This window comes from Heliangelus exortis, chromosome 3, assembly GCF_036169615.1.
Source record: "Heliangelus exortis chromosome 3, bHelExo1.hap1, whole genome shotgun sequence".
NCBI lineage: Eukaryota > Metazoa > Chordata > Aves > Apodiformes > Trochilidae > Heliangelus > Heliangelus exortis.
Window position 1 is genome coordinate 29,255,265 of NC_092424.1, and position 20,625 is coordinate 29,275,889.

A 20,625-nucleotide genomic window follows, 5' to 3' on the forward strand; every position below is an offset into this window, starting at 1 on the left:
TTATCCCCCTTACCTGGGGCTCATCTCCATTATCTGGGGCTCATCCTCATTATTCATTAGAGTAAAACATCTTCCCCTCTTACCTGGGGCTCATCCGCCCTACCTGGGGCTAATCTCTGTTACCTGGGGCTCATCCCCCATTAATCCAGGGCTTGTCCTCATTACTTGTTAGAGCAGAGTTTCTTTTTAAAAGAATAAATGTGCTTTTAAATCAGACGTAAGAAAATCCTTTCAAGTCATGTGAAGAAGTATCTTGTCTTTTAACAGTCTTTATAAAAGTTCTTGTTAGGAAAACCAGAATCTCATAACAGTCAAAGAAAATGTAGTATGTTCAAAGTAGATATTAATAGTCCATCAAGAGCTTATTCCTTGCTGGATTTTTCTTTAACTACCTCTGAGTCACAGATAATGAGCTGACCTTAGTAATTATATTGGATTTAGTGGTATTTTACATGTTTGCTTCACTTGAAAGTGGTATTTTAAGATGGTAAGAAAGACTGGAAACTGTGTCATAATCTTTAATAAGAGTCTCTATCAGAAATGCTTCTTTATAAGTTAAAGCTTTTGGGATGGCACATGCTTCATTCTAAAAATTGTGTTTGAAATTTGTGCCTTGCTCTTTCTCATTTTTACATTTTTACATATTTGTTCAATTTTTATTGAGACAATGTAATATTTCAATGTTATTTTTGATGCTAGAAAGAGTCCTCTTTATTGTTTCATATTTTTCATATTTTTTTCAGTTACTTATGCATATGTATATGTAAGTATTTAATATGTTTTTCCCCATAATATTAATTAGGTATGAATAGTAAAAACAATCCTGTCATGAACTGATAACTAATTTAACACAGTCACTTTTTTCTACATTTTTTTTAAACTAAATGGTGTGTTCTGTCATGTGGCTTCATTTCAGAAACGTTTGAAAAATGTTCCTAATTAAGGCACTAGAGGGCACTGTTATTTCACTAAATACTCTGCTACTGCCTTGGCACGGAAAGCTCATCAGTGAGAATAACCTATAAAATCCAACATTCCTTTGTTTTGTTCACTTTGAAAATTCTACTTTTGCTTTGCCCTTTTGAAGTAGAGCTTAGCTAGTGCATTCTCTAACCTTGAATTCCAGTGGAAAAAAAACAAACGGAAGAGCATGAAATAAACATCCTGAGATTTGAAGTGAGAAAGGTAAATTGTATTACCTTTCTGTAATTGTGTATTTCTGATTTTCTGTAATTCCCCACCCAGGAAACATGATGAGTGAAAGAATTACCAGGCTGACATATTCAGTACAGTAGTATATAGTAAGCATCTTTCTCACACTGGTCTAGTGTACACAGATCCTCAAACCTCTGTCTTCTCCTTTCAGTTTCAGTTTAGTTTAATTTATGCTGTTCTATTTAGCTTGGTTATTTATCTTCAATATGGCACAGAATGAGAATTGTTGGATTATGGGGGGAGTTCAAGCTGATACATTTAACAGACTGAAAATGAGAAAAAAATTGCCTTTTCATTTTTATTTTTTCCTGCTTTGTCCTCAGTTGAAATGCTTTCCTGTAGGTTGTTATTTTCTTTTTTATGCCAATGTTTCTCATGGTGACATGGCACATCTCTATTATAAGCACTCCATACATGTTACTGACACAAGTGGCTATGGTTAATTCCTTGTCCTACACTACTTTAGCCGTAGCAACAAGCAAATTAAAAATTATTCTTCCTGCTAGTAATATCAATAATTAAGTTTAACCAGACTTAGCATTAAGTGAAATATAAATTAGTATAAATAATACAGAATCTGCAGCCTTTCTGAGTTATTGTACTTACCAGATTTCAGATGTTGAAATCCAAGTTAATCCTGGAAAGATAAATCAATGCAGTTTTTTACAGCTACACTGTGATTTTGACATGGAGCTATGAAATAGAATGTTCTGTACAGTCTGCAGAATGCCAATTGCCTGGGAAAGCAGAGAGTTTGCATAAAAATGTGGGTGAGAATTTTCACTATACATTTTTTTTTGTGTTTATTATCTGACTATATAACATAGAAAGTCCACTACTACAGACATTGGGTTCCTGCCTAACCTCTGGAACAATTTCAATTGGAGTGGGTATCTGTGGAAATATTTATATTTAATTCTCCAGCTTAATCATTGCTGTAATAAGATGAGTGGATTATAAACTGGAGGCAAATAAATATGAAAATAGTTCTGTGCTTAGATTCCAAGAACTGTATTATTTTTCCTAGCAGTGAAAATTAGCAAAGTGTACTTGGGTACCATTCTAGCACGTAACAGTGAAGATAAATGAGTCTTAGTGGCAAAGGCAGCACAGCTCAAGGCTGCCAACACTGAGTTACACAGCAAATTTGCTTTCATTAATTTCAAGAGCACATTCCCTTTCTGCTTTCAGTATAGCTCAGATGGTTAGCATGGCTACAATGCAAAGACTTCACAGATCAAAATAGTCAGGTGGAGGGGAATTCTTACTTTCTATACTTGGCAATGGGCTCTTACAGTCTTGAGGTTTCTGAGTAGCCTCAGAGGGACAAAAAAAAAATGCAAGTGAAAGTCTAATTTGAGTCGTGCTCTTGTTTCTCATTGTTGCCAAAGATGTTTCCATTGTTCAGACTGTAGGTGTTGCAGCATTTGTAATGTCTCTTCCCTCTCCTCATTCTCTTCCTGTGGTGTGGAAAATCAGAGTTTTCTCAGAATTTTTAAAATAAATATCTGAAGACACACTACCTGCTTTTGAGAGGAAGAACACCCTCAAGTCTGACTTTGTACTACTAAGGTTTAACCTTCCTTTTGCTTCTCTCCTGCACATAAAGGCACTATTATAATTCCCAACGTTTTCATCTACTTTATTGAAATAAAAGAATTCTTATATTTAAATAAAATAAATTTTTTTCTTAAATAGCAAATATACAAAAACCTATAAGAATCCACTCATCTGCCAGAAAGTTAAAATATTTCAGCATTTTAATTGTTTATGAAGTGAGATAATGCTGTCATATTGAAAGTGAGAAAGTGAGAAATTGTGATATTGAAATATCACACAAAATAAAAACCTAAGAAATGCTGCTCTTATTTTAGATTTAACATTAAGTAGATATAAACTTTTCTAGGAGTTGGTATTTTCATTACTTCAGTATCCCATCCTATTCCAGACTTCCTAGCTATGCTGTATTCTCCAGGATGAACTGAAGTCATCCTAATTTTGATATTGGGCTGGCTATTTCCTTTTAAAAGGAAATCATGATCACAAAAGAAATCCTACCCATCTCAACATTTTGGTTTGATTTTTTATTCCCTGTGAAGCATTTCACACATCTTTAAGACCTGCTTTTTTTAAACTAACATCCATACATTCAATTTGTCTCTGTTATTCTCTTCCACATGGCCTTCCCAAATGTCAATTTTGGAGTCCTTTGTAAGTCAAAAGTTATTCACATGCTGTTATGCCCCTGCATACTTAAAAAAACCACTGTTCATTTTAGAGCCCACATCAGTTTCAACTTCCTTGGATTTAAAAATCCTGAAGAGATCTCATGTTTTACTTTTGTAGCTCTTCACTGGCCTCTGACTTCCTCTACTCCTTTGTGAGATACAGATTTCGTTGTTAGACACATTTGCCTTTTTATTTTCTGCTTTGTCCTATGGTGAGAAACTGGCCTCATCTGAAGAATCCAAAAGAAAAGTGATAACATTAATATAAGTATCATCTCAGTGGTTTTAAAAATGCACTTTAAATATACTACTTCCATTTACACAAAGAATTACCTGGTAATTAATTCATCCTTTTAAACACAATCAACTAAATTATCAGTAAATCTACTAGCTTGACATATTCATTGATGATTTGTAGTAGTCACTTAATCTACTGATATTTCATTTGCCTGTTAAAGTAGGTTATTCATGCTATGAGAAAGTTAACTAAACTGGTGTTGATCACAAAGAAAATTTCTTGTTCCAGCAATGGAAACTGAAATTGGTTTTGATTCCATATAATATTTGTGCCTGTTGTTTTATACTGAGCCCATTATTATTAATTCTGCATTCTTTACAAGGACTCTATCAATGACAGTGATCCTTCGTATTTCTTTTACTAAGAAATAAAACTTTAAGAAGCATAGAAAAATATTTTATATAAAACCACAAATTTGTGCAAAATAACAAGTATCAATGCTTTCATTTCTCAAACAAACATGCATGAGCTAATTGTAATGACCTTGCCAGTGGGATGTGAACTCTTCATGCAGAAATAATGTTCTGTTCTAAATGCAGAGTTCCAAATATTGTCAACAATAAATAGATCTTCCTAATGTGACCTGTTGGAGTACACAATGGGAAATGCAGCAGTTGTCTTCCTGATAGTGTTGGGAAAGCAGCCTCTGTACAGACAGAAGAATAAGGAAGGGTCTTAAAACTGAGACCTCTGCTTTGAGAATTCCTGTGTAGCAAAGATATACAGGCAGATTAACAATAGGAGACTGGACAACTTGAACTAATACAAATTCCTTTATCCTCCTTTCTTTACAAGTTGTCACATTCTGCTTCTAAACAGCTATACTGTCTATCAGGCTGTGAAAAAAAATTTGGCAAAGCTAAGCCTTCAGAAGCTGCATCCAGATTTCCAAGATTAGGAGATGAGGGGAGGGAAATGACTACGGTATTTCTGTGTTAAATAAAAAGCAAAGAAAATGCTCTTCTGTTTGTACTGAGCACTCTGAAGTCAACAACACTGCAGCAGTCTTTCGGATTACTCCATGGTGAGAAAAACTTTTAGCTTTCTGCTCCTTCCCTGCTTTCTTCTGTATGTAGATACATACAAATGTATAGATTTGCCTACATTTCTACAAATGTTTGGCATGCAGGTTACTACCATTTCTGACTGGAATTTCTTTCGAGCCCTTCTGAAATACTAAGTAAAAATTATGCTAAGGATAATATGTGTATACACTCATAAAACTTGCAAAAAAAATCTGGATATTTAGTGTAAAGTCCTAAACTTGTTTCCAAAATGTACTGCTGTGGGTAGGAGAGTGCCATCCTCATGGGTCTTGGTATTCTGACTGAGCAGTCCTTTTTTGCAAAAGAGCTGCTTTGTGTAGTATCCTCAGAGACTAGAGGTGATTTTCTTGATCAAGGAGTTGGTAATATTAGATAAAAAGTTTCCCTCAACAAACCTCACAGCTTTTTGGTAGCTTTATACTGAGAATTCCTCACTGTTTGGAAAATGAGCTCTCCTAAGAGCATGTGTTAGCTGTTGAAGCAGAGAATGATTCCAGTGATTCCAATGATTTTGGAAGAATATCAGTATATTTGGAAGAATATCAGTAGGAAGGAAAATCAGAGTATTCTATGCCATTAAAATATGTGCTTTGTTACATTTTTGCCTATTTTTCAGATGTATTAAATGTACAAAAGTGATCACAACAGGAATGAAAGGAAGTTTGATGTGTTTGAATGCCTCAGCTCTTCACCACAATCATCCCTCTCATACAGAGTGGCATCAGTTCTGTGGGAGATGGATTGCCATGAACATTTATATAGCAATTAGATTGTATTATTTACTATTTAACAGCCATCACCAGCTTTCTTCACAGTCCGTTGCACAAGCAGGCTGTCTTGATTTAAATCTGTTTAATCATTTTCAGTGCTGGTACTTTCCATCTAGACTTCCAGGATGGAGGGGTGGGGAAACACAAAGAAAAATTATAGACTCATTTAGGTTGGAAAAGACCTTTAAGATTATTGAGTCCAAGGGTAAATCTAACACTGCAAAGTCCACCACTAAACCATGTCCCCAAGTGCCACATCTACACATCTTTTAAACACCTCCAAAGATGGTGACTCCACCACTTCTCTGGGCAACCTGTACCAGTGCCTTTCAGTGAAGAAATGTTTCCTCACATCCAGCCTAAACCTCCTCTGCTGCAATTTGAGACCATTTCCTCTTGCTCTATTGCTTGTTACTTGGAGGAAGAAAGCAACACTGCCATCACTACAACCTCCTTTCAGGTAGTTGTAGAGAGCAACAACCTCAGCCTCCTTTTCTCCAGACTAGACAACCAGAGTTCCCTCACCTGCTCCTCATAAGATGTGTTCTAGACTCTTCAGCAGCTCCCTTTCCATTCTTTGGACACAGTCCAGCACCTCAATGTCTTTCCTGTAGTTAGAGGTTTAAAACTGAATACAATATTCAAGGTGTGACATCACTAGTGCCAAATGCATGGGGGCAACCACCTCTCTACTTCTGCTGGCCATACTATTCCTGATACAAGCCAGGATGTTGCCAGCTTTCTTGGCCACCTGAGCACGATACTGGATCTTATTCATCCAGCTGTCATCAAACCACCCCGAGGTCCTTTACCTTTGGACAGATTTCCATCCTCTCTCCCCCAGTCCTGTAGCATTGCATGGGGTTGTTGTGACCCAACTGCAGAAGCCAACACTTACTTGGCCTTGTTAAATCTTATACTATTGACCTTGGCCCATTGATTGAGCTTTTCTGTATCCCTCTGCAGAGCTTTCTTACCCTCAAGAACAACACTCCCACCCAACTTTTTCATCTGTGAGTTTACTGAGGGTACGCTCAATCCCTTTTTCCAGATTATTGTTATTTTAGATAGAACTGGCACCAGTACTGAGCCCAAATACAGTGGCTGGGAATCTGAGAATTGCTAACATCAAGAAAATAGTAAGTGTTTTTGTATAGCTGTTTCCTGTTTGAAAATACCTGTGTTTTGAGAGTGATTGTTGAAGACATGGTGGATTTTAACCTGAAGAAATCTAGAAGAATGTTGAGGCTTGACTGTTTACTTTCTGAGTATCTACTTTTATCTGTGGAAAACTTAGCTGCTAAAGACATTGTCATGTTGCTGCTGTCCCCTCCCACCTTCCTCTCCCCTTGTCCTCATACTTTCTACTATACAGCTTTACTTGCTTGTAAAACAGGCATATTTGCAGAAGCCCTGAGCAGTTCTGAACAGAGTCAAAAGTGTAATAGGAGTGGAAACTGAGCACCAAGAAGTAATGCACATCCAGCAGAACTGAGATGTATGACAGTGAGCAGCAGAGCAACAGCATGAGAAGTTTCTAGGCAGAAACACACCAACTGCAGAAAGTCTTCAATGTAGAGAGCAGCGTGTTGTGAGTAGCCTGATGGAACTGCAGCACTTGGAGAAAAGAAGATAGAGGTGTTTCTCCAGTGTGGACTGCTGCAGATATTGGTGGCAAGAGAAATCTGCAAGTTGTTCTTCCTTATCAAGTCTGAGCCTCTCTGGTACCTCTTAATCCTTAGTGTTTTGGTTTTTTGTTTTTTCTCTTTCACTGTGGATTAGCATGCAGTGCTACAATGAAACTGTAAAAAGAACATTAGCCAAGGGAGGAAATATCTTTGATCTTAAAGCCTCTTGACAAATAGGTACAATATGTCCTATATGCCAATAAGGATGACTTAAGAAAACAAACAGTGACAGCATTACAATGCTGGTGATTTATTCTTATTAGTAACTTTAATAGGGTATTCAGAGAAGGTTCTAAAGTCAGTAAGCCAGTGTAGAATTAGGCTGAAAAGATCAGTTTCTTTATTTCTTCCTGAAAAAAACAATTTGCCAATCCAAAAATTCATTTTGGGTTTGGGTTTGTTTGCTTTTTTTTTTCCCCTGTAATTGTTTTTCCTTGCTTGGTTATCACTGCAGGGAATGTAGAAGATGGAAGGCATGAACTGTCACATCATACAACTACCTCTTGCCCAAAGTATTTCAAAGGACAGATAACTCATTACAGCCTGGACAAGTAAATTATCCACCCTTTTCCTGCTTATGTGAGAGCAAATCTATAAGAGATGGAATTTATCACAGGAAAAGTATTTGAAAAGCCTATTTTTTCTAAAAAAAAAACCAACACCCCCCCCCAAAAAAAGCACAAAACACATAAACCCAAAAGCCTTCAACCACAAATCAATACTGAATTTACAAAATGGACTCTTTGAAGGGAATAAATGGGCATAAAACACTAAGTTTACATGTTCATGCCTTCCCTCAAGTAGCCTTGCAAGTGGTAGATGAAATTCAGTATTGCTTGGCTCTAGCACCAAACAGGCCTGTGAATGCACAGCAAGTGCAGATTTTCTACTGTAAAGGGAGATTTGGAAACCCATATGTCAGAGCGTATGTGCTGCAGAAGCTGTGTGGCTGCTTCAGTTAAGTCTTTGTCAAGTGTCCTTTAATTTTTATTGAATTATGATCACAGCTTTTTGACTTATTCAGTAAAGAACAATTATATTTAATCAAAAATTTTAAAGGAACAAGTTACATATATATATATATATAAAACAATGTAAACATTTAGTCATGAGTAATAAAAGTGAGGATAGATCCTGAAATCATCACTTATCTGCTGTTCAGGCCCAATTCCTTTTCTAAAATGTGTGTTGAAAATTCCTTTTCAGATGTGTGACATCTGAAAGAGAAGTCACCACTCTGCTCTGCCTATTGCACAAAGTAAATGGTAGTTAGGTGCTTTTGTATGTTGCAGAAGGGAGGTCATTAAGGACAAGTATGCTCCAAGTATGCTATTTCATTGATGCCAAAGGCATCTAGATGCCTGTCTGACATTTTGAGGCTTTATCCCTTGATTCAAGGTAAGGATGTTGTCTGTTACATTTAAGTCAGTGCATATTCAACTTGTGCTAGAGTAATTTATTTTCACATTTCAGTTGCCTCAAATGAGTTGTGATTGTTGAATTCCACTTGGTACTTCACTTTGCAACTATTAAGATACTACAAAGCAAATTCCATTGATCTTTTAACAGCAAATTATCTGCTTTATGGAGGACTTGAAGAAAGTGAGCACTTTTTTCTTTTGAGATTAGACTTTCTCTATGGTATTTCTCAGTCTTCATTCCTCTTTGCCTGCCTGAGGGAAGAAGCCATTATATGCTTGATCATTTTGAAATAAAGTATTTGAAGAAAAGTGTACCTGATGCCTCAGCTTCACCACAGCCAGATGTCCCTTTGAATTTTCATATGTCATATATAGGAACTGTGGAAGTGTCTGTTGCACATTGGGGACCTACCATGTTATGCCAGGTCTACCCATCTGTTATGAGGAGTAATACCACTCCAGTACACTGCAGAAGAACTCTTGTTCCTAATTGTAGCAGGGATTTAGTACAATCACAGAATGTGATTGGTTGGAAGGGACCTCTGGAGATCACCTAGTCCAGCTGTCCAACCAGAGCATATTCACCTAGAATAGGGTTCACAGGATAGCACCCAGGCAGGTTTTGAATGTCTCCAGAGATGGAGACTCCACAGCCTCTCTGGGCAGCCTGTACCAGTGCTCTGTTACGCTTATAGTAAAGAAGTTTTACCTTATTATCTGGTGGAGCCTCCTGTGTTTCAGCTTGTGACTATTGCCCCTTTTCCTGTCACTGGACAGAACTGAAAAAAGTCTGGTCTCATCCTCCCGACACCTGCCCTTTAGATATTTATAAGAATTTATGAGATCCCCCTCAGCCTCCTCTTCTCCAGTCTGAACAGAGACAGCTCTTCTTGGTGAAAAGGGCACATTGTTGGCTCATGGTCATCCTGTTGTCCACCAGGACTCCCAGGTCTTTTTCCACTGAGCTGCTTTCTAGCAGGTCAGCCCCTAACCTGCACTGGTGGCTGAGGTTATTCCTCCCTTTGTACAGCATCCTACATTTGCCTTTGTTGAACCTCATGCAGTTTCTCTCTGCCTAATTCTCCAGCCTGTCTGGGTCACACTGGATGACAGCAAAGCCCTCTGGTGTTTCAGCCACCCCTTCCAGTGCAAACTTGATGAGGATACCCTCTATCCCTTCATTCAGGTCAGTGATGAATATATTGAATAGGACTGGACCCAGTACTGACCCCCAGGGAACACCATTTGTTATGGACCTCCAACTAGATTCTATGCCACAAATCACAACCATCTGACCTCTGTCTTTGAGCCAGTTTTCAATCCACCCCACTGTCCATTCATCTAACCCACACTTCTTAAGCTTGCCTATGAGAGTGCTGTGAAAGACAGTGTCAAAAGCCTTGCTGAAACATCTACTGGCCTCCCCTGACCCATCCAGTCAAACCATTGTAGAAGCCTATCAGATTAGTCAGACATGACATCGCATTCGTGAATCCATGTTGACTGCTTTTCATAATCTTCTTTTCCTCCACATGCTTTGAGATGCCCAGAAAAAGCTGTTCCATTATATTTTCAGGATTGGAGGTGAGGCTGACTGGCTTGTATTTTCCTGGGTCTTCCTTCTTCCCTTTTTGAAGACTGGAGTGACAATAGCTTTTCTCCAGTCCTCAGGCACCTCACCTCTTCTCCAGGACCTTCCAGAGGGTGGCCCAACAATGACTTCTCCCAGCTCCCTCAGCACTTGCAGGAGTGTCTCATCAGAACCTATGGATATCCAGTTTACTTAATTGATCTCCAAACTGATGCTCCCCAAACAAGGGACAGTCTTCCTTTGCCCATACTTCCTCTGTTACTTCCAAAGTCTGGAAATCCTGAAGGTTGGTCTGAGCAGTAAAGTTAAATCAAAGAAGGCATTCAGTAACTACCTTCTCTGCATCCTCTGTCACCATGGCACCTTCCTCATTCAACAGCAGCCCCACATTTTCTCTAGTTTTCCTTTTGCCCCTGATATACTTGAAGAAACCCTTCCTGTTGACCTTGATGTCCCTTGCCAAGTTTAATTCCAAGGAGGCTTTGGCTTTTCTCATTTCATCCCTGCATACTCTGGCAGCATTCTGGTAATCTTCCCAAGTGATCTGTCCCTTCTTTTACATGCTGTAAACTTCCTTCTTCCACTTTAGCTTTTTCAGAAGCTCCTTGCTCAGCCATACAGGTGTCCTGTTTCCCTTGCCTGATTTATTACTCTTAGGAATACATTGATCCTAAGCTTGGAGGAAGTGGTGTGTGAATATCAACCAGTTCTCTTGTGTCCTTGGCCTTCCAGAGCTCTAACCTGTGGCATTTCTCCAGGGAATTTCTTCAACAGGTCAAAGTCAGCCTTTCTGAAGTCAAAACCCTTGTCTTCTCCTGATCACTACTGTCAAGGCTTCCCCCAGCCCTAATGTCCTCCACCAGTCTATATTTGTCAGTACTAGGTACTGACAAAATACTCCTGAGGTAGCACCCCTCTTCTTGTTGTATCCTCCACCACTTGAGTCAAAAAGTTGTCTTCAGTACAGAGAAACCTCCTGACTGTATGTGCCTGGCTGTGTGGCCTTCCCAGCAGATAGCAGGGTGTTTGAAGTCCCCCATGACAAGTCCTATCCATGACAGCATTCCAGTCACGTGAGCTACCCTACCAGGTCTCAGCAATTGCAATGAGATCATGGCCCTGAAAATGCACACAGAGCTCCAGTTCTTTCTGTTTATTCCCCATTCTGCATGTGTTGGTGTGTAGACATTTCAGAGAGGGACTTGCACAATGCAGTTTTCACCCTGGAGGGGTGATAGACCATCTGGTTCTCCAAAGTGCCCCACAAATGCTGAGCTACTACACCCAGTTGCCTCACTAGCAACCCCAATTACATCCCCATCCCTCTTCAAAACTCTCAGTGAGCTCTGCTAACTCTTGTCATAGAATATTTTTGCCCTGTGAGGTAAGCTTTTCCCATCCATTGCCAGCTGATCTGGTGTCCTGTAAATCACACCATGATCATAGAACCCAAAGGCCTGCCAGCAGCACCAGGCTCAGAGCCAGGCATTTTGCTGCTGGCTCTTACTGGTTGTCTTATTAGAGAAAAGACAGAGAAACAACTTCTAAAAAAAAGAGAAATTAAGAGAACAGCAGAAAGTACAGTTGAAACCAGCAGCACAACAAGACATGAGGAGACAGAAGGTCTGCTTTTGGAGATAGTGATGGATTTCAGAGTGACTTTTTGCAGCCATATACAAACACTCCAGGGATATTGTCTTCATGAGTTTTGAAAAAAAACATCATAATCCCTTCTACTGCTTTATTTGCTACTTTTTTTCTTATTCTCATTCATACATAGAAACATATTTGTGAGAACGGTGTTCAAGAAATGAACACTTGATTTGTATAAACAGATTTTGTAGAGCCTAACTGTATCCTGGTTAAAGTACTTGTTCACTGAGCATTATTTACGTGTTGCTGATTCCCTTATAAACACATGGATAAAAATCTCCTCTCTACTAGTGCTTGAAGACTATTATATCCATGAAATTAAATGAATAATTTTTGCTACGAAGATGCGTCACGTAAGAATTCTTGTGTGTGGACATGAATCAGGAAAGCAGGAAGTTTATGGGGTGACCTGTAAGCAACATCACTAGAAACAAATAATAAATTCTGCTAATTATTCAGAAAAAAATAAATAAAGCGGCATCTTTAATTTTTATTTTACATTTCTTTCATTTACAAAGTTCTTATTTTGAGAAAATATAGAGACTTGAGATAAAAGAGATGAGATTTTACAGAAGGATTTGGCATTTATTTGTTTTACCAACAGTTGTGTGTGACTCATTGTTGTGTGCTGTTCTGTGCACTTTTTCAGAAGTGTGATTCCAGTAATGAATACATGGAGAAATTTGGTTCCTTTATTAGCTAGCAGTTTGTTTCTGTGTTAAATGAACTTGTTCCTTAAAGCACAAATCAGCTCTAAATCAGAGAAGAGGTATGTAGGTGTAAATAGGAAAGCTCCTGTTGAAATAAATTAAGGTCTTCATTATCTGAAAAAAAATAAACCAAAACTCTCTTCTTTTTCAGTGCTTTGATAAAACTGACCAGTATGATTATTGCCATGATTTATAGGTGTGAGCCAGCCAGTGTGAAACACTGTAGCTTTTTTTTTTTTTTTTTTTGCCACAAAAAAACTGAGAAAGGAAATAATCCTCCTCTTTAAAATCAGGAAATAACTCTATGTACTGTCTCCTAATATAACTATGAATACAGTTGTGAGATTATGGAGTACATGCTCTCAAATAAAGTGTTTTATTTGAAGATTGTCCAGAGATCAGAAAGAAATCTTGGAGCACTATTCTCTCACCCATTTCTCTGCTGTTTTGTTTATGCCACTTGATGTATTTTATGTAAATCAGTTGTTTTCCTTTCTAAATTAAGAAAATTCAGGACAGTTATGACCAAAAAAAATGTAGACTCTTTCAGGGATACAATTAAAAATAAATTTCATAAGAAAATGCATGTATGAAATGTAATAGCTAAACAGTTCCAGAAACTACAATTAGCAGGATAACATAAGTATATCCCTTTCTTTATGAATTAAAAAAAAAAACGACTCATCTATTGAATGAAAGAAAGAATTGCATTTTTCATAGTGCATAACTCCTGCAATGGTCACACATTTTAAATGGTGGCAGTATTGCAATAGTATTGCATTCAGGCAGTAACTAGTTTTGATAGTGTCATGATCTCATCCCATCGATCTTATGAACTGTGATATCTTACTTAATGAAATAATTTACATGTAATTCATAAGGCTAAGTGAGGAGATATACATCAAGGCATTAATCCTGTTTTAGAGCATGTAACATTTCCAGTAGTAAAGCGATACTTACATAAGAATTAAAAAGAAAACCTTAGAATTGTATCATACTATGTTGAGTTCTCTGATATTTTTTTGTGGGAGCAGGGGCAAACTTTGTCTTTACTGAGCCTCTGCTGATGCACATTCAATATACAAATATTTTCATTAACATTTTCTGCAGATTTTTCTTGTCTGAATTTGTAATGGTTGAGTTTTATGTTAGACTACTTCATTGAGATGAACATGAAACTGAAGCATGTGATTAACTGAAGTAAAAGTAGCTATGTAAATAATTTTTAGTGGCAGATACAAAACCATAAACAAGCAAAAAAAAATTAATAGCTTAAAAAATAAGAATTAAAAAAACTGGGTTTTAATTCCAGAGTCTATTCCTAAATAAAATTTTGTCTGTCAGAGAAAATGTGTGTTTATGTCACCAGCAGCAAACTCAAATCAAATTTGATATTAAATCTGTGAAAATTTTAACCCATAGTCATAAAAAAGAATTAAATATATTTTATCATATAAAAGTTGAAGTCTAATAGTCAGTATTGCTGCTCAGTACATATGGTGTGTATTAGTGTAGTGTATTAGCTAGTGCCAAAGCAGATTTCAAGTTGTTTTGAATATAAACAAATTTTAATATTACCAAGAATGTCTTTTTTTTTTTTTTTTTTTTTTTTTTTGAGTGTGTGTGGAAACTATCTACAATAGCATGTAATTATCAGTTCTAGTTATCAACAGTCTTAAGTTAATGTAAGTCAACGGTAGTGTTTTGTGTAGTTAGACTCATCTTAATGTTTGGTACTTTCGTGCATATGATATGTATCTGAATATAATCCAGTGTATTTTTTCAGGAGCAAATATTCTGAGTTCAGGTTCATATGCTGGCACACTGACCCGGACTTCTGCTAGCCATTAATCACAACAGACAGTTGTGATATGCCTGTGTAACAATTTCAATATGCTTGGGGGTTGGATCTTAGAGAGTCAGTTTGAAAGTTTGTGGTTTGAAATATTTACCCAGTCACAAAATAAAAATAGTGGTTTTCGCTCTGTACATGTTGGGAGGTTTGAAAAGAGGTTGCATACATCGTGTGCAGTAGACCAAGTTTAACCTTTTTAGCATAGGTGTGTTTTTCTTAGTATTATTCTCTGGAGTTATCCTCTTTAAAGTGCATTGGAATGAATTGAGATGAATTATCTCTCTATTCTGAGCTGAGGATGACTGGAAGCACAGTACCTCAGGAAAATTGGAAGGACTTTACTTTCTGAATGTACCATCCGAGAAAAAGATGAAGACCCTTTATCATGAGGCAAGAGTTTTTACTTTGTTTCCACTTCAGCTGATTGAAAAATGCAGGATTTTTTCTGCTGTGAATGAATTACATCCCATTTGTGGGAACATATGGGTAACCATATTTTTATCTGTTATGTTCAATATCACGCTTCTGAGATTTATATTGTACCTCAAAGCTCTAGAGGAAAGCAATATCTTTCTTTTCAAATGATCTACATGGAATTAGAAAGCTTGAGGTTTCTAATTCATGATGTTATGATGGTTGCTCTGATTTTTGTTGGATGGCTTATAAAATAATATTTCCTAAACTTTTTACCTCCCTTTCACTGATTACCGTACAGTTGAGTTTTAGGTCTGGTACGTAGTGACTAAAATTTTTCACAATCTGATAGATATTTGTTTGTTTCAGGCTATTTCCTTGCAGGCAAACTAAACCATTGCAAACAGTACTACATTGCACTCCTTTGTGAACAAACAAGTATGCCAGGAGAACCAGGAAGAGGTGTGACTCTGGTTTATAGCATTAAGAGGGAGATTAAAATTAGCTGCATGTGGTAGTGATGATAGCTGGTGCATTTGGAGTTCTGTTCCTGTAAAATCTGCCTACAAAGCTTGGTGAAGACTTAGGAAATTAACAGTTTTGAATTTGAGGTGATGCAGAAACACTTTTTGGTACAAGATATATCTTAAGCTCCACAATCATCCAGACTAGAAAGCACAATGTAGACTAGGATGTATAATCAGATAGTCTGTTGAAAATTTGTGTTGGCACAAAAGGTGTCGCCTGTGAGGGTTTAATGCTTAGTTAGAGTAAGAATTTTGTAAGTGGCTGAAGCTTGAGAGTCAGATAGTCCCATAAGCACTTTTCTTCAAATAGGTTCAATGCTTCATAGTATCTCACATGGTCCTCTTTCAGTGTGTCTGAAGGAGGTTGCCTCTAGGCATCCTCAGAGTACTCCTACCAAGCTTGCAAAGATGGCTGGGGTTTTTTTGGAGTTAGAAGGTAACACAACAGGCCAGTAAACTCACGTAAGATATAGGAAACCATGGTTTTACTCTTTTTGGTCTCTGACTGAAATATTCAAGCATATCTTGCCTACCAGGAGAAAGATTAAAGCCTTTTATCTAGGGCTATGGTCATGCCAAGTTTGCTTCCCCTCTCCGGACAAGCAAAGCTTAGGTTTGTTTCTGCAGCATCTCTTCAGCAACAGATATGGAACAGAGCTAGTTAAACCTGCAGCCTGATATTTAATGCAGACTTTATGGAGCTTTAGGTTGTGTTAGTTCTGCCCATCAGGGACACCAAACACATGAAAGAAAGGCACAGCCTGAATTGTTTCAAAACAAAAAAACCCATCCCCTCCCTCATAGCTATGTCCTTGCAAAGTTTCAGAGCTATGTATTATTCAAAGGAAGAATAGCACTAACTTTCAGTCCTAAGTTGCCTGATATTCGTCAAAAAGAGCTGTTTATATGTGACTGTCATCAAAATTGTTTCTATCAATAAAATTTTCCTTGCTCAATGTGCAAATTGCCATTTTAAAGGCATCTAGCTCCCCCTGTTCCCACATGACTGATACAGAGTATGAGTTTTGGTGGGGAGAATCAGTGATTGCACTGCTTAACAATGGTATTCCTAAGTTTCTCCTTAGACACGTCTCTAAACCCTTTATTACTTGGTGTGCTGTTAAATGGATGATATTGGTTCTATGGACTTTAGGTGGATCTTGGTGTTTCTGTTATTGCATTTTATCTCAGATCCATTTTTGGGATCATCTGTGGTGAGGTTTCCTGAGTATGCTAACAGCATGCATCAGTGCTAGATTTGTTTTTAGATGGAGATTCTGTGATTGAAATCTCACTGAAATAGTTGCATGTTTCCTGAATATATGAGCTGGCACATGAATATCATGTCCAGGTGCTTCTAAGTAATTAGTCATACAAATGTGAGTCTACATATGTATTTGAAAAATATAGTCCTGCAATGTCTTATCACATCTGTTGTCAATATTTTCTTTTACATTTATTTTGAAGAATGTTCTCCTGAAATACCTGCCATTCAGCACAAAAAGGCCAAAAGATCAGGAAGATGAAAGAGTCTACAGGTCAATTTTTTTTTTTTCTGATTCTAATATTAATTTCTCCTTAACAGGTGATTTGTATATTGGAGGAGTGGCCAAAGAAACGTATAAATCCTTGCCAAAACTGGTGCATGCAAAAGAGGGATTCCAGGGCTGTCTTGCATCTGTTGACTTGAATGGACGACTTCCTGATCTAATCTCAGATGCTCTTTTCTGCAATGGGCAAATAGAAAGAGGATGTGAAGGTACTGAACATGCTGATTTTTTTTAAAAATTCTACTGAAAGTAATGTACAAGTCCTGCAGATGTTTGTTGAAATGTACACACGATGCATGGGGACAATATATTTCACATGCTTCTTATTGATCTTGTTAGACCTTTTCTTCAGTTAAATCTGTGGGGTTTTTAGAATTACAGAGACAAGCATGTCCCTGCCCTACAGTACAGAGATTGATCTGAGAAAATGATTTAACTTCTTAAATATTTAGTGTAGGTTCCATCCTTCTCCAGTGGCAAGATATTTTCCATGTTTACTTATGATGTATTTTAATTGATGATAGAAACAAAAATAATTAGCTTCATTTAAGTCCTTTGTAGTGTCATAACACTTAAGTATTAGCTAATGCTGAGATATTATCTAATTAATTCCAGTTTTAAAGCAGACATTTTGAGCTGATTAATTCAAGGCTAATTTATGAAGCTTTTTGAGATCAATCTTCCATCTTCTCTATTTCCACTCACCCCTGAGATTTTTATTGTCATGAGCCCCCCTATCTGAAATCAGTAACAGGCAAATATGTTTTATCTCACATTTTTTATGTCATAATTGATTCATCTGGAATATCATGGAATTTAAGTGAGAACAGAATTAGAAGAGGTGTATTTGTAATTCAAAAGTATCAATCTCTAACCATTTTTTCAGATGTCATTTAATCCCACATAATTTTCATTATGGGTTCTGGAATAATTTCAATAAATTCTCTTTCCCTGCATATATATTATATATATATATATAATTCTGAATTTTGTGGGTATGTTCAGATTCGTGTGTTCTTACCTCTCTGAAGTGTCATTCTTCTTCATTCTTACACAGAAAAAGTGTGTAAATTACACTGTAGAATTTCAAGTTGGAATCTTGGTTATCTTCATATCAAGATTGATAAGCTTGCAAATAGATATTGTAAATAATACAAGTAAAACAGGGGGAGTTCCTCAGGCTTCACAAGATAGACCTTTCTGTTGGATGTGCCTACAGTACGTTTGTACTAGTCAGATTTTTAAATTTTTTATGTGCTACCTTTAGTTAAGAGTATAAGTTCTATTGATAGCACTGAGAAATATGTAAAATGCACAATTTATTTTTCTGTGGCTTCAGTGTCTATTTGCTTCTATCAGAAATGAAAAAAATATGTGTAAATTAATGTATCACTGAGATTAGAAATTTAGATTCTGCTTTTTTAACATCAGCAAGTTCCATGCCTGCACCATCTCTCCAGAGATTCAAAGTACACCTTAATTCCATTATGTATTTCATAGCATCTTTTGAAATTATGCAATTTTCTAAATTAATTCTATGCACTTCCAAGAAATATTGCTACAGTTTTAGAGTGCAAGTTCACTTTTTCAACCAGTGGCACCACTCAGCTATCAGGGAATTTAATAAAGCTACCAACAATTTAATGAAGGCTATATAAATATTGTCCTTTTTGTTGGAGAGTCAGCATTTCCTGACACCAAAACCTTCTGACACAAGCAAAATGGTCAAACCAGATGTGCTGCCTGCCTTCCATAAAACGGCCTCATCAAAAGTCTTCTGCCTGCAGAAGGAAATCTTTATAGCATGGAGTGGAATATTCCCTTCCAATCCTTCTGCCCAACCCTTGCAAATTAACCCTTCCATCTTGCTTGTTTAATTCAAGTCTTCCTGTCTGACCTATCTGTCAGTTTTTTGTCTACAGACCATGGATCAGATGTACAAAAAAATGTTCTGACACCTAAAATATGGTTTAAGTCACTTGCAAATTTATCTGCCTCCTAGAAGTCTCTTGTATGCTTCAAGTTGCCTATAGCTCTGCATCTGTGTAAAGACAGATCTCCATCCAGACTGTTTCCATCCTTACAAAGCTGAGCAGTTTTACAGCTATCTCATGCAGCAAGATGTAGGCTCTCTAAGTCCCCTGAAATGTCAAGTCCAAAGAGCTCAGGCCAGAACAGTAGAAGTAGTTTTAAAACAAGTAAGTATTAGTCACTGCCACTCTCAATCCAAAAGATGACTGGCTGTGTTGGTTGGGAAATGTCCTTTATTAAGACATCAGCCTGCTTCAATTTCTTTCCTGACAAGTAAGGCACTTGTGTTTGATGTTCTTCAGACTGTTTTGGGATGGGATTCCTTACCTTTCTAATTAAAAAAAAAACAATTCTGGGATCAAAGCTCCTTTCCTATCTTCTGCCAGACTATGAAGGCGTGATCTACTATTAATTAATTTTTCTCTTAGGACTTTGTTCTAGAAGGTTGATATTTCTCAGTAACTTTGCTGTAATATGTGCATGTGAAAAATTCTTTCTTTGGAATGTTTCTTGCAAACCCACACATGGGACTGATGTGGCAACTTGCAAGGCTTGCATTCCACAGTTTCATCCATGGGCAGATAGATATCTCTGCTCCCTATTGTTGAGCACTGATTATAATTAATATTTGGCTGAATCCACCTTGTTGATAATTTTTCAGTGGCTAGAACAGATAGAAAGCAACAGCTAGAAATGTAAATATGCAAATTAGATCTTTGGATTGTTAACAACAAACCTAAAAGCCAGGTTATGAGTGTCAGCCCTGTTTCCCTTTAGTCAAATCCATTGTACTTTCTTTACACATTTTAGATACAGCCGAATTATAGAAATGGCAGAAGAAAAAAAATATATTTAGGAGGAAAATGTAATACATGTATGCATGTGCAAATACAATATAATAAATACAATAAATATAAAATGTGATGTGATATGATATAATGTAATATAATATAATCGGCATCCTAAATGGACTATATTAAAAGTTTCAAATTATAAACATAAATGAAGATTCCTGGTGAGACAAAAATTATTTTCACAAAAAAATTAATTTCAATTATTTTCACACTGTACATGTTTTTTGTGTAATATATATCATGTAAGCCCTCATATAAGACAAAAAAATACAAGACCAGTCATTCAACTAAAATGTCTATAGTGAAGACTGAATAGATTAGTTTATTTAATTAGAATCAAGAGATGAATGCTTAAGAAGAGTGTATTACAGTATTTTTGCTAAATAGCTTAGTTCTTTAATATATATAGGAAAATATAAATGTGTTATAGTAGATATTAAAATATTTGCTAACATTGAACAGTCCTCCTCTGTTAATTAAAAAAAAAAAAAAAAAGCCTACTTTTAAGACGAAATTCTTTCATGTGTATTACTATTCATAGCAATTTTTGAATAATGACTATAGGTAAGCCAAAAGTGTAAATGGCCTTTTTTTTTTTTTTTTTTTTAACAATACCGTATGTGTATTTTTTCCAGATACGTGGGTTTTAACATGCAGTTTTTAATGTGCCTACAGGGTCCTGTAATTTATGTACTTTTAAGTCCTTGTGACTTTCGCTCTACTTTTTCAAAGATGAGGAAATTTAACATTGCATAACTAAAGTGTAAATAAATG

At 36.7% G+C, this 20,625-nt stretch overlaps 1 protein-coding gene across 16 annotated transcripts in view; it reads left to right on the forward strand.

Annotated features, from left to right (window-relative positions):
- NRXN1 (neurexin 1) overlaps positions 1–20,625 on the forward strand; it is a 705,459-nt gene that overhangs the window by 323,157 nt on the left and 361,677 nt on the right. For all 16 annotated transcript variants that reach the window (XM_071739794.1, XM_071739789.1, XM_071739790.1 and 13 more), the window contains one exon: positions 17,002–17,175. In XM_071739794.1, the coding sequence (XP_071595895.1) occupies positions 17,002–17,175 (174 nt within the window). The remainder of the gene's footprint in view (positions 1–17,001; positions 17,176–20,625) is intronic.